Source organism: Chenopodium album, chromosome 26 (assembly GCF_948465745.1).
Source record: "Chenopodium album chromosome 26, dcCheAlbu1.1, whole genome shotgun sequence".
Lineage (NCBI taxonomy): Eukaryota > Viridiplantae > Streptophyta > Magnoliopsida > Caryophyllales > Amaranthaceae > Chenopodium > Chenopodium album.
In genome coordinates this window covers 6,033,574-6,045,433 of record NC_137859.1, presented here as the reverse complement: position 1 = coordinate 6,045,433, position 11,860 = coordinate 6,033,574, and the positions used below count along the sequence as shown (strand labels likewise).

At 37.7% G+C, this 11,860-nt stretch overlaps 1 protein-coding gene across 1 annotated transcript; it reads right to left on the bottom strand.

The window, feature by feature from the left end:
- Nucleotides 1-3,818, bottom strand: LOC145616702 (uncharacterized). Its single transcript, XM_081671453.1, has 4 exons — nucleotides 3,155-3,818; nucleotides 2,150-2,669; nucleotides 1,971-2,052; nucleotides 1-231 (listed from the first exon to the last, which is right to left on the bottom strand). Exons 1-4 carry the CDS (start codon nucleotides 3,816-3,818, stop codon nucleotides 1-3), a joined length of 1,497 nt encoding a protein of 498 aa, XP_081527579.1.
- Nucleotides 3,819-11,860: the final 8,042 nt, after the last annotated feature.

The following is an 11,860-nucleotide window of genomic DNA, read 5'->3' as shown; positions in this document are numbered from 1 at the left end:
TTAATTAGAAGTACAAGGGAAGCAGCCACATGATACAATGTGAGGGGAGAGATGGGAGTTATGGTGCTGGTGGCTCAATAGCAGCTTCTGAGCTCGTTCACTAGCTTTCCTTGTTTGCTCAGAGTGCTCAACCTGGGCAGCTACTCTCCATTCCTCGGCTTTTCGATGAACTATTGCCATTCTTCTCATCAATTTCTCTTCTAAATCTGACCTCATCTTCTGTATTTTCACCTGTTTATTTGTTGCCATTCAAACATGTTTCATCAATTACTTGAATATAAAGTAGACAATTAAGGAGTAAAAGCAGAATTAATACCAGGCATAAGCTAAGAGAAAGAATATTAATTTACTAAGGTGTTGTCATGTAATGAAGTGAGTATATTTTGGGATAGAATGACTATTGACTAGAAAACAATCAATAAGGTTTTGGCCAGATAATTCATAGTAGTCGTGAACTCGTGATAGCGAGCCAAGGAGCTCAAGTATGGGGTAGCTCAGCTCGGCTCTAAGCAACCTAGACTTGTACTCAAGCTTGTTGAGCACAAAAACATAAAGCTAAGTTCAACTTGAGCTCAAGCAAATTAAGATAAAATAATGTGCTCTGATCAATAGAAAAACTTTCAAGTTACCATATTCCGATTTCTAACACTGGCTAATGTTTTGAGAGTCTCATCACGAGTATTTTCAAATTTTATAGTCAAGTCACAAGTCGTAAATTATTTTCTTTATTGAAGTCACTGCACATATGAGTCTAATAACAAGTTTTTTAGTCGAGTGAAAGTCAAGTTTAGATCAAGCCAAACTCAAATGATTTACAAGCAGGTTATATAGGTTCTTTTTCACTCCTAGTCTCCTAGATTAGTAAAAATGGTCAAAACATGTCTTCTAAATTTCTATTTTTAAACACTTGTGTTTAATAATTCGAGCTTTTTTTTTTCGATTACAGAATCCTCCTTACACGTAGTAGTATTTATATTCAATCGATATAAGAACTACCTCACATGGGAGTACACAACTTACAATATAAAAACAGCTGTGTTAAGACTCTTTCCATGGAAGGTCTCAAGTTAAAGTATTCATAGTTGCATGACTTCTTCTATTGCTTAAACTTAAAGTATGTTTTTGAAGGACCAATTTAATGTAAAGTATAGTTGGATTTTGGAAGGTACTTAGGAAGAAAAAGCAGGTAAGAAACCAGTTTTAAAAAGTGAGAATTTTTTTTTGAGGAAGGATATTGTTTGCATGCTGTGCTTGGCTCGAGATGGATAATGCATGCTCGATAAAATTAAAAAAAGAAAACACCTTAATACACAGTCTTCAAACTAAATCACAGTCAAAATAATACAGCAACTTAACTAATACTTGGGATTTGGTGTTTGTTTATTAGCACTCACACAAAGCTATACTTAAAATTACAGTATTTTAAATAATCTGCTAGTTTTAAGACCTAATTCATGGCACTAAACAACAAACTCAAAGCAATAGACAAGATGACAAGCCATTGCTTTATTGATAATCTGTCATTCTTTCCCCGATCCCATGACTTAGGACCGGGCATTGCAATTGTAATTCACATGGGTATTTGTTTGTTAAAAACTCTAAACGGCCGCATTTTAGTCACCTGTGCGACTTCTTTCAGAAAATTACTCCAGTAACAGGCATAAACCTGTCTCCTAACAAAATGCACGAATGCATATCGATAATCTGCTTACAGACTTTTATATGCACTAACTGAAAGTAAAGTACTTTGTATTCCGTATTATTTAAGACCTTGGTTCATAACCACATTTCCTAATTTATGGATAACAGATGCATAACAACAAATATCGAACTTCTAGTAATTCCGGGGTGCTATAAGAGCGTTATAGGAATATCTATTGGTACAAGAAGGACCCTTTCAAGTTTCAGCTTAAAACAAAACCAATGCCACAGATTAAGGGACAAAAGATTAAGATTAGTAGTATTAGTACCTCTAATTTCCTCGATTGAGCTTCTGCTTTGGCATTTTGAAGATTTAACCATGCTTGAATTTTGGCCTCTTCTCTTTGGTACCTAACAAAACCCAATTCATCCAATTTCAATAAGCAATAGTAATAAATCAATTTAAAATCAAAACTTGTTACTCCTTAATTTAATTAGTTTAACTCACCTAAGACAAAATTTAGTCTTTTCCTCTTCTTCCCAAGCACATGCCCTGGATTCAGAAACAGAAACACTCCTCCTCCCAATTTCAAAATGCCTTAAGCTCTTGGATATCTCCTCTTCCTCTTCTTCTTTGGTACTCCAATTAGTCGTAACTGAATCGAATTGGGTTGACCCAATTTGGAGCTTGGCAAAGTGACACTCTTGTAGTTGAGCCATATTAATTGTGCTGGTGGGTTGGTCCATCAATGCTAGTGGACCGGAACGGCTAGCCGGAGTATTGTGCCGGATGGGCGAGGTGCTCTTGAAGGGTGTGGGGCACCTTGAGGTTGTGGAGCTGCCTAAAGGAGTCATTTCAGTGCCAAAATCTCTGTGTTTCACCTCTTGATATGGGATCACTTCTGTACATGCATCTGTCATAGCCTTATTATTGTCAAGTTTGTGACTTTTGAACAAAAATGCCTCTTGTGTAGGCTCTGAGTATTTGAAATTGGTGATATAAGGACTCATTTCATCTGTAAATTTATCTGCATTTTTTACAACACTTTTGCTGTCAAAATTATCAACAAATAGATTGAAAAACCAACAACAAAATCAATGTATCAGAAATGAGGATTAAAATATTGACAAAATCATAATTATATTGCAGATTAATGTTCAAATTACAAGAAAAATCCTTCTTTCTTTTACCTTTTTGGATTATGAACAATAAAAATTGGGATTAATAACTTCATCTCATGTAAATTAATTGCATGTTCAGTTTCATGACAACATTTTATCCAAATTTGTGTTCTTAGAATGAAAACAAGAACAAATAACAAGATTAATAACACAATCCATCAGAAATTGAGCAGAATCATCCAATTCTACAAAAATTTCTTTTAATTCTCTGAATTCTGGAAAATGGGTGTTTCAGTATAATGTAACCCAAAAAATGAAATAAAAAATAGGGAGGGAAATCATGATAGTTTAAAAGTAGCCAAAAAGCCCAAACTAAAGAAAAATGGCATACCTTTTAGAGGCAAATCAGCAGGAATTATGACCCCATTGAAAGTGATAGCTGAACTCAATTGCTGCTGTTGTTGTTGTTGTTGCTTCTGATAATAATGGTGGTCCTCCATAGAAGTAGCAGCAGCAGAAGCAGAACAATTAATAAACTTTGGCACTGTCTCTTTTGTAATCTTTTCTTCCTCAATTACCCTGAATTTTTCTGCAATTATTTCATTTAATATTGCCTTTGAATTTGAACCCACCTCATTTTGCTTCATAATCATACTATTTCCATGATTATTATTATGATTATGATTATGAGGATTGAAAGCATGATGAGCAGGGGATTCATGGCAAGAACCACCTCCACTACCACCATTGAAAAGCCATTTTTCAGCATCATCCCACTTAGAAGGAACACTTTTTCTTGCAACACTGAAACTAAAAACAGGTCTTCCTGGTGTTGAAGGTGCTTCCATTTTTCTTGGCATTGAATTTCCAATAATATAATCTCTTCTTCTTTGAGCTGATTGAGTCCCATTGCTAGTATTCATTGGTAATGACTTTACAAAATCTGATGTTTCTTTCAGATTAAGCTTGCAAATTGGGTCTACTGCATTACTATTACTGTTTAATAATGCTTCTGCAAATGGGTTTGTCTTTGTTTTTCCTTCTGATTCCTGCATTGAAAAAATTTGAACTTTTTCAGACTAACTTGAGTAAAATCATGAGTGAAAAACAAATGATTTTTGAAAGAAATAGTAAAAAATGAGGTAAACCAGAAAAGAACAAACATTTGAGTTTAAGTTGAATTTTCTTACCATATGGGATGGTGCAAATATAGGTGTGGGCTGATAGTATTTTGGTGTTGTGAGATCCATTTTTTTTGTTGTGATTCTTTGGAGATGAAAATAGTAGTAACAAATGAAAAATACTCTTGGACTTGTATTATACTCGCTACGGAGTACTTAAGGAGAAATGTCTTACGGGATTGATTAAAACCTTTCACGGAACAACCCGGCCCAACTTAGCGGACTAGGTCCTTGTTGTGGGGACTAGGGAGAGGTATTTGACCACCCAAAGAAATACTGATGAGAGTAGTTCAGTGATGCAGTAGAATGATGTGTTTCTTCTTATAAAATGGGGCTTTTATCTTTCCAATTGTAGTGATAATTGGACCACCTCTTTCTTTCTGGCCTCTCTTGCCCAAAACAATGTAACAGTGAAATATTAGTCCTTTGGTTTGTGCATGACAGTCAATAGAGAGAGAAAAGTAAGGAAGATTAGGAGATATAGACAAATATAGTTTAGGTACTTGTTAATCATATCATAAATGTGTTTTGTGAAAAGAATAGGGTACTTTGGAAAGAGGGAAAAGTAACCCATGAGTAATGACAAAGGATGAAGAAAAGAGGTGTACTTCTTGAAATTGTACTTAGTAAATGATTTTATATTGTATAAATGATTTGTTTACTCTTTTGAGGGAACATTGTTTATACTTGTACTGTGGTATTAATTTTGAATGATGATTGATTGTACTAATGTAATTGTAATCTCTAATTTTGCTTCTACTATGGAGTACCTTAGAAGAAGACACATCATACATAAGTGAAAAAAGCACAGAGTTTTGCAAGAAAGTGGACTCTCCATTTTCCCATCTGCCCAAAATGTTCTTTTATGCTTCTAAACTACTCCATATGTCCTCGAAAATGCACTTCCGAAAATATACAGAATACTTCGTACTTTATATATTAGCTCTTGGGAATTATAATTACCTCGATCTATACCGTCTTAACTCTTAACCTCTTAGGTTGTAATGCTATGTAAGAAATCTAGCAAAAATTCACCTTCATTTTATGGTTGAAAATTAATCACACAAATGACAAATAAAACTTCATCACAAGAGCAGGCCGAAACTATACAAGATCTACTTGTCATGAGTAAGGTTGGACCATGCCATAAATCCTAGGTCTGTTTTCTTTTGTTGTAGCCTTCTCCTTTTAGCATGACCTATATCCTCTTTCCCTTCTCTAGCACATTGTCATATCTTCCTGTTTTCTTTTGTTTGACCCATTAGATTGCAATTACTTCTTACATTTCTAAGTTTTAATTGAGAGGAGTATATGAGAAACAACAAATGGTGAGACTGAATGTGGTGGGTGTGATAATATGTTGTACGGAGTAATCTTTTACGGAGTATATGTAAGTGATTATTCGGATATGAAGCAAACTTAATTGAACAAACTGTAAAAGAAAATTGGGACAAACATTAAGGGACAATAATAGGAGTAAACAAGTCAGACACATTACATAGCCTTGGCCCTTGAGAAATACTCCTACTGGGTTAACCCTTGTCGCATAGCTCCTATATGTTTAGAAACATATAGGATGGCAATGCTGTGATTATTGTGAAGTTGGTGTAAAGTAGTGGGCCCAATATTGCCAACATGTATGCTTACATGTATAACGGAGCTATTCTTAGAACGGGAAACGAAATATTGAGCGGGAAAAACAATAGGCAAGAAATAATTTCCTCAGTGTGTTTTTTCTTTTTTTTTCTTTTTTTTTTTTTTTTTTTTCTGGTTTTGTTCGAATAATTCAGAAAAGGGGGTGGAGTCAATTGAGGAAGAGTATTGAATTCGCTCTTTGGTGAAGTTGAAGTTGAGTTTGCGGCGATCAATTAATTTTATACTCTAATTGAGAAGATGCGAAATCGTTTAGTGGATATATTGGGTGTCGATTTAGCTGAAGCCATGCATGAAGAAGGTGGTCAGGGCTGCGCGAGGGAGCTACGGTTTGATACTGAAAATGTGAGTATTTGTAATTGCTATTGACTATCTTTGTCATATGCTGTTATTTATCAATTGAATGAACGAATTTGTCGTTAGGGTTTGTCGTGTGTTCATATTGTTGGTGGATTTGTTGTTAAAGAGTAATGGGTGTATAATTGTGGTCATTGTGTGTTGAATATAGCTGTATTAATGTAACAAATTGCTGTTAATATGATGAATTTGTATGATTAATAATGGTAATTTGAAAGTTATTGGTTTTGATGTCAATATTGGATATGGGAGCTGCTTCTGTGTATTTATAGGGGCTTGAAATATCAAACACAGTAGAATTGGTTCATGATCTGGTATGTTATAGTTTCAATCTGATTCATATGCTTAATATCAAAGACTGTAGAATTGATTTTGTGATTTTGTTTGTTAATGGTGGTATGTGCAATAATATGTGATCAGTGTGGTCGATTTGTCAATGTGTATTTATGTATAGTTTGGTTTATTGATATGTAGGGTGTATGTGTTGGACTTGACTTTGAAGATTATGAAGAAGAAGGTGTTGTTGGTATAGGAGTTGAGCGGGAATTGAGCAGTAGTGATGAAGAAGGTGAAGGAGTATTTGAGTATGTAGATGAGGTTGAGAGCGAGGGAGATGCTCAGGGATTAGACCACGACGAGTTTGAAGAAGCAGAAGAGGTTGTAGGGGATGTAGGTGCAAGTGGATTAGGGTTTACAACTCCCAAAAGGACGGGGATGGTTCAGACTGTTTTTGGGGAGGAGGAGGAGGAAATACCACCCCCTGCGGTGGGCATGGTATTTGGAAGTTGGGAAGAGGTAGATACCTATTTTTGGAGATATGGTAGACAGAGGGGGTTTGGTATTGTTAGGGCAGCAGCTGGGTGGGGGAAGGTGAAGAAGGAATTGGGAGAAGGAAGGTGTTGTAAGCAAAAAAAGAATGCAAAGTGGACATGTGAGTGCTACGGGAAACCTTCAAGGAAGCGTAAAGTAGATATGTTAAAGGAAGGTTTGGCACATGACGAGGAAACAGCTGTGAAGCGGAAATCCAAAAAATGTGGTTGTCCAGTTGAGATATATGCTAGTGTGAATGAGGATGGGAACTGGGTAATTAGAAAGCAGAATTTGGAGCATGATGGTCATATTGTTACACCTAGAAAAGCGAAGGATGTATCGATGTTTCGGAAGCGTGAGTTGCTGGAGAAGAACAATCACTTGGTGAAGCAGGTTCAAAATGCGAACAAGTCTAGGGTTAAAACATCCCAGATGTATAGTTCTTTTGCACGTGAACGCAATGGAGTGGAGGAGATGGGTTTTACTCAGAAGGACTTGGAGAATGCAGTGGCGGAGAAGAAGAAACTTCAGCTTACGGAGGGCGATGCTAATGGGATGATTGAGTACTTTAACAAAATGAGTTCAGACAATCAAATTTTTTTTCATCTTTGTAGATTTGGGAAGGATGGTGCGTTGCAGGATGTTGTATGGGTAGATTCGCGTAGCAGGGCAGCATATGAGGAGTTTTGCGATGTAGTGTGTTTTGATAGCACCTACTTGACTAATAAATTTCATCTTCCTTTTGCGGTATTCCTTGGGGTCAACCACCATGGGCAAAGTATATTGTTTGGGTGTGCCTTAATCTCTCGGGAGACTGCAGAGACGTATGCGTGGGTTTTCAGAACATGGTTGCACTGCATGGGGGGTAAAGCTCCTTTGGCTATCCTTACCGATCAGGATCCTGCTATTCGAAAAGCCTTACGCGCGACAATGCCTGATACGTGCCACAGGTGGTGCATATGGAACATTCTTCACAAGTTTGGGAAGTACCTAGGGAAGGTTGAGGATTATGATGCAATAAAGGATGAGTTGGAAAATATAATCTATGGGAGTTTGGAAGTTGATGAGTTTGTTGATCGTTGGGAGGAAGCAATTTTGTACTACGAGTTGGAAGACAATGAGTGGCTTGAAGGTATGTGGTGCAAATTGTATGCTACATGTTATTGTTTCAGCTTGTGTGATAATACGTTATCATAGTCTCACTCACACACATAGTCACAGTCAGATTCACCACTTGAGATTGTATGTGATTGATACTCGGATACACCATTGTCTGTGACAACAGGGCTGTATGAGGAGAGGCACATGTGGATCCCTGCGTACTTGAAGCATTTCTTTTGGGAAGGAATGAAAACAACGCAACGATCCGAGAGTTTCAACCATTTTTTTAAAGGATATGTTGACAGTCACACGACCTTGTCTGAGTTTGTTGTTCGGTACTGTGATGCTATGTCGATTAGAGCGGAAGCTGAAAGAATAGCCGACTCAAACACACTGCGTTATGTCAGGCCAGTAATCACTGATTTCCCAGCGGAGTTATTGTTCCAAAAGTGTTATACGGACGCCAAATTCAAAGAAGTGCAACGGGAGTGCACTAAGATTTTGTATTTGCGTTGCTTGGATCAAATCGAAATAGGGACTACTATGGTTGAGTTTGTTATTGAGGATCGTATTTGGATCAAGCCTAAGTATGCAAGGAAAGAGGAAGTGACGAAAGCACGGAGATGCTATAGGGTGTGTTTTGACAGGATCACATATGAAGCTGTATGTGATTGTAAACACTTCGAGTGTCGTGGGATAATTTGTAGGCACATGATCCTAGTGTATGACCTAAGTGGAGTGACCATTGTTCCTGAGAAGTACATTTTGCGTCGTTGGCGGAAGGACGTGCAACGGAAGCACACACGAGTTAAAGTGGCATACCACGATCCATTGAAGACAGATGAAGTGAGACAGTATCACAAACTTATGGGTACTTATGAACCCATTTGCTCCAAGGCTTCCACTTGTAAGGAAGGTGTTGAGGCTGTGGCAGAGCTTTTGCAATTGATGGATGTCAGAGTTGATGAGGTTTTAGCAATGGTAGCCAAAAAGCGTGAAGAAGCAGCAAAAGCAGCAAGGGAGAGTGCTAATGCTGCTGAAACTGAAACAGCAGCTGCTACTGACCGCACACCCTCATCAGTTGGACAAAATAGTAGAGGTGAGGGCTCACACAGACCAGGGGTACAAGGTTCAGTATTGCCAAACACTAGCACACCTGATAGTGCTTATGTAGGCAGCTGTGAAGGTTCAGCCCCCGGGTGTGATTAAAGACCCACCCTTGTCGAAAAAGAAGTCACATCGAACCACGACTGTAAGGTATCCCTCTTGCACAGAGAAAAAGGGAAAAGAAAAGGCTGCAACCAGAGAAAAAAATGCAGCAAGGGCAAGAGCAAAGAAGGCGTCAGCTGTTGCAGCTGCCCAAACACCTGTGTCTTTGTCACGAAATGAATACATTAGATCGGCCGGAGGAATTCAAATGAGGGATGTTGATGGGTCATTAGGGTACTTCACTAGTAGGAGTGGTAACTCTGGTGGGGTTTTTGCTAGTCTGCTTGGAGTAAGTCCTCCTTACAACAGTATGGCTACCCCAAGTTCCCATCCCCTCTTGTAGTTGTGTCTCAAATAATGACTGGATTACGTATTTTTTCAGGGTAATTGAACCCCAGAATTCTGTTATTTAGATATATCTATTTTTGCTGATATAAGGAATGAGGATTTGTAATTTACTCTTTCTTAATATGTTGTTTGAAGGGATTGCTAGAAAAGGGGGGTACGTAGTGGTACTTTATGTATATCAATATTGTACCACTCACCCTCAAATGGCACAATTGTTTTTGATACGTAAAACCAAGTATACTAGTTTGAATGGTATGTAGTGGTACTTTATGTATATCAATATTGTACCACTCATCCTCAAATGGCACAAATGTTTTTGATACGTAGTACCAAGTATACTAGTTTGAATGGTATGTAGTGGTACTTTATGTATATCAATATTGTACTACTCCATATGAATGGTATCAATTTAATTTAAAACCCAATAATAAAGAAAACAAAAATGAGTAATGGGATTAATTGACAACAATCAAAATATCACTTAATTTGAGTAGATTACATCAGAGTTAAAACATAAACAACTTGTTCAACAGTACCATACTGAAACTAATAGAATGTTCAAACTTGTTACCAACAAACACAACATAAATCAAAAGGCATATACACTAGATGATTAAGGATTATCAGTCGAATTTTTCTATGGTGGAAGTTGAGTGACCGTAATCACCAGATCCTTGGGCAGATACCTCTGGCGACCAACGATCACGCACATGATAAGGAGCATAGGGTAGGACGTCTTTGGGGCTGTCGGGGCTCCTCTGGCGAACTTGCCATTGTCTTGGCCTCGGCCTGTTTGGTGGCACGTCCTCCACCGGTGGCTGCACTCCTCTGCCAGTTGCACCACCAGCCTCTGTGGGTCCCTGTCCGACAACCGTAGCCCCTCGTCCAGCACCTCTTCCACGGCCTGCACCTCTTCCACGGCCTGCTGCACCACCACGCTGAGACACCCTCTTTGTCGCTGCTGTCTTAACAACCTGGGTGGGTCTTTTTGTTCCCCCCAACCTGAGAGGGCTTTTGTTGACGCTTCCGGTCTGTGCGACGGGGATCTCTGCCTTCGCCTTCTCAATGCTAGCAATGGCCGTGGTAACATCGTTCAACTGAGCCTGCAATGCACTACATATGAACTGATGATCGTTTAATTGGTCTGTTAGCAACTTCTCCTTAAGTTGGAGGAATTGCAACTCTGTGTATTTTGGGGGATCAGACTCTACCATTGGTTCTTTGCCTTTGTTATTCTTAACCATTGTTGAGAAGAAAAGAAAGTGTTTTGACACTTAAAAAAAAAATGTTGACAGACGAAGAGAAGAAATTTGAAAGACCTTTGAAGAAGAGGAGGGAGACAGACAAAGAACACAGAGAAAACTAATGGGAAATAGATTGTTGAAATGGGAAATTGGAAGTTATAAATAGAGTGGGATGAGGAAGTTATTGGATGATGTCATAGACTCTTCAACTTCCTTTTGTCAGTTTTCCCTATGTCTGTCTTCGCGCCATTTGATGTGAGGCAATTAAATACGTACCATTAATGTACCCAATTTCAAGATGGCACATTATTTCGTAAGTTAAGTACCACTACAATCTTTTTAAAAAAATAGGCTACATACATTGTTCACGTGGTTCATCAAATGGACGGTTGATTTTCCAAAATAATCACATATTAAGTGTCCCTATTACTATGTGTTACATGTTGTTTTTGTACATCATTTTAAGATACCCTGTTACAGTATGGGAAAAAAGAAAAATATTTACAAAATAATAAAAAAAAAGGACCATGACATAATAACCCAATCAAATAACTTCCCCCAAGGACAAGCGTAAGTCACTCATATATCGTTCATCCGTTTGTCGTACATCATAGACGTAAAGCGCGCAATGATTCATTACTAATCCGCAATGTCGATTGAGATGTTTTCTTATAGGGATGTACTCCATGTCAACTTTGTGCTTAAAAACTCATCTACAAGTACTTAACTTGCAATTGATCAAAGTCTAACTTGTGAAATTGATGAACGGGCTCTTTGGTATTTAATTTCCCAAATAAAGTACCACTAATTATCTAATGGGATATTACTTTATTAACTAACGTACCACTGCTTTGGATATACTCTAGGGTACCACTGCGCAATTTATTACTATTGTAGGGTACCAGTAGAGGAAATTACTAACAAATTAGGGTACCACAAAGTTGTTATGGTACTGATTAAGATTAAGTCACTTGAGCTCGACATTTTTTGATTTTTTTTTTAAAGGAAGGGATTAAGATTAAGTGGTACATCTTTCTATGGGCCTAGGGTACGTATTATAGAGAACTTCCACCATATTTCTTCTCCATCTGTGGTGTCTAGGTGAAGATGACATGGTTGAGAAGTATTGAAGAATGAATGTGTTTGAATAAGAACATCAGTAATAATAGAGTAATAATACGATAATTTTTATTA

What these genes read in the sequence shown, in the direction of transcription:
- LOC145616702 (XM_081671453.1), bottom strand. Translation starts at nt 3,818, where the DNA reads ATGCAGGAATCAGAAGGAAAAACAAAGACAAACCCATTTGCAGAAGCA. An exon ending in AAGACTAAATTTTGTCTTAG is followed by an intron (nt 2,053 to 2,149) that starts GTGAGTTAAACT and finishes GGGTTTTGTTAG; the next exon opens with GTACCAAAGAGAAGAGGCCA. An exon ending in CTCAATCGAGGAAATTAGAG is followed by an intron (nt 232 to 1,970) that starts GTACTAATACTA and finishes ACAAATAAACAG; the next exon opens with GTGAAAATACAGAAGATGAG.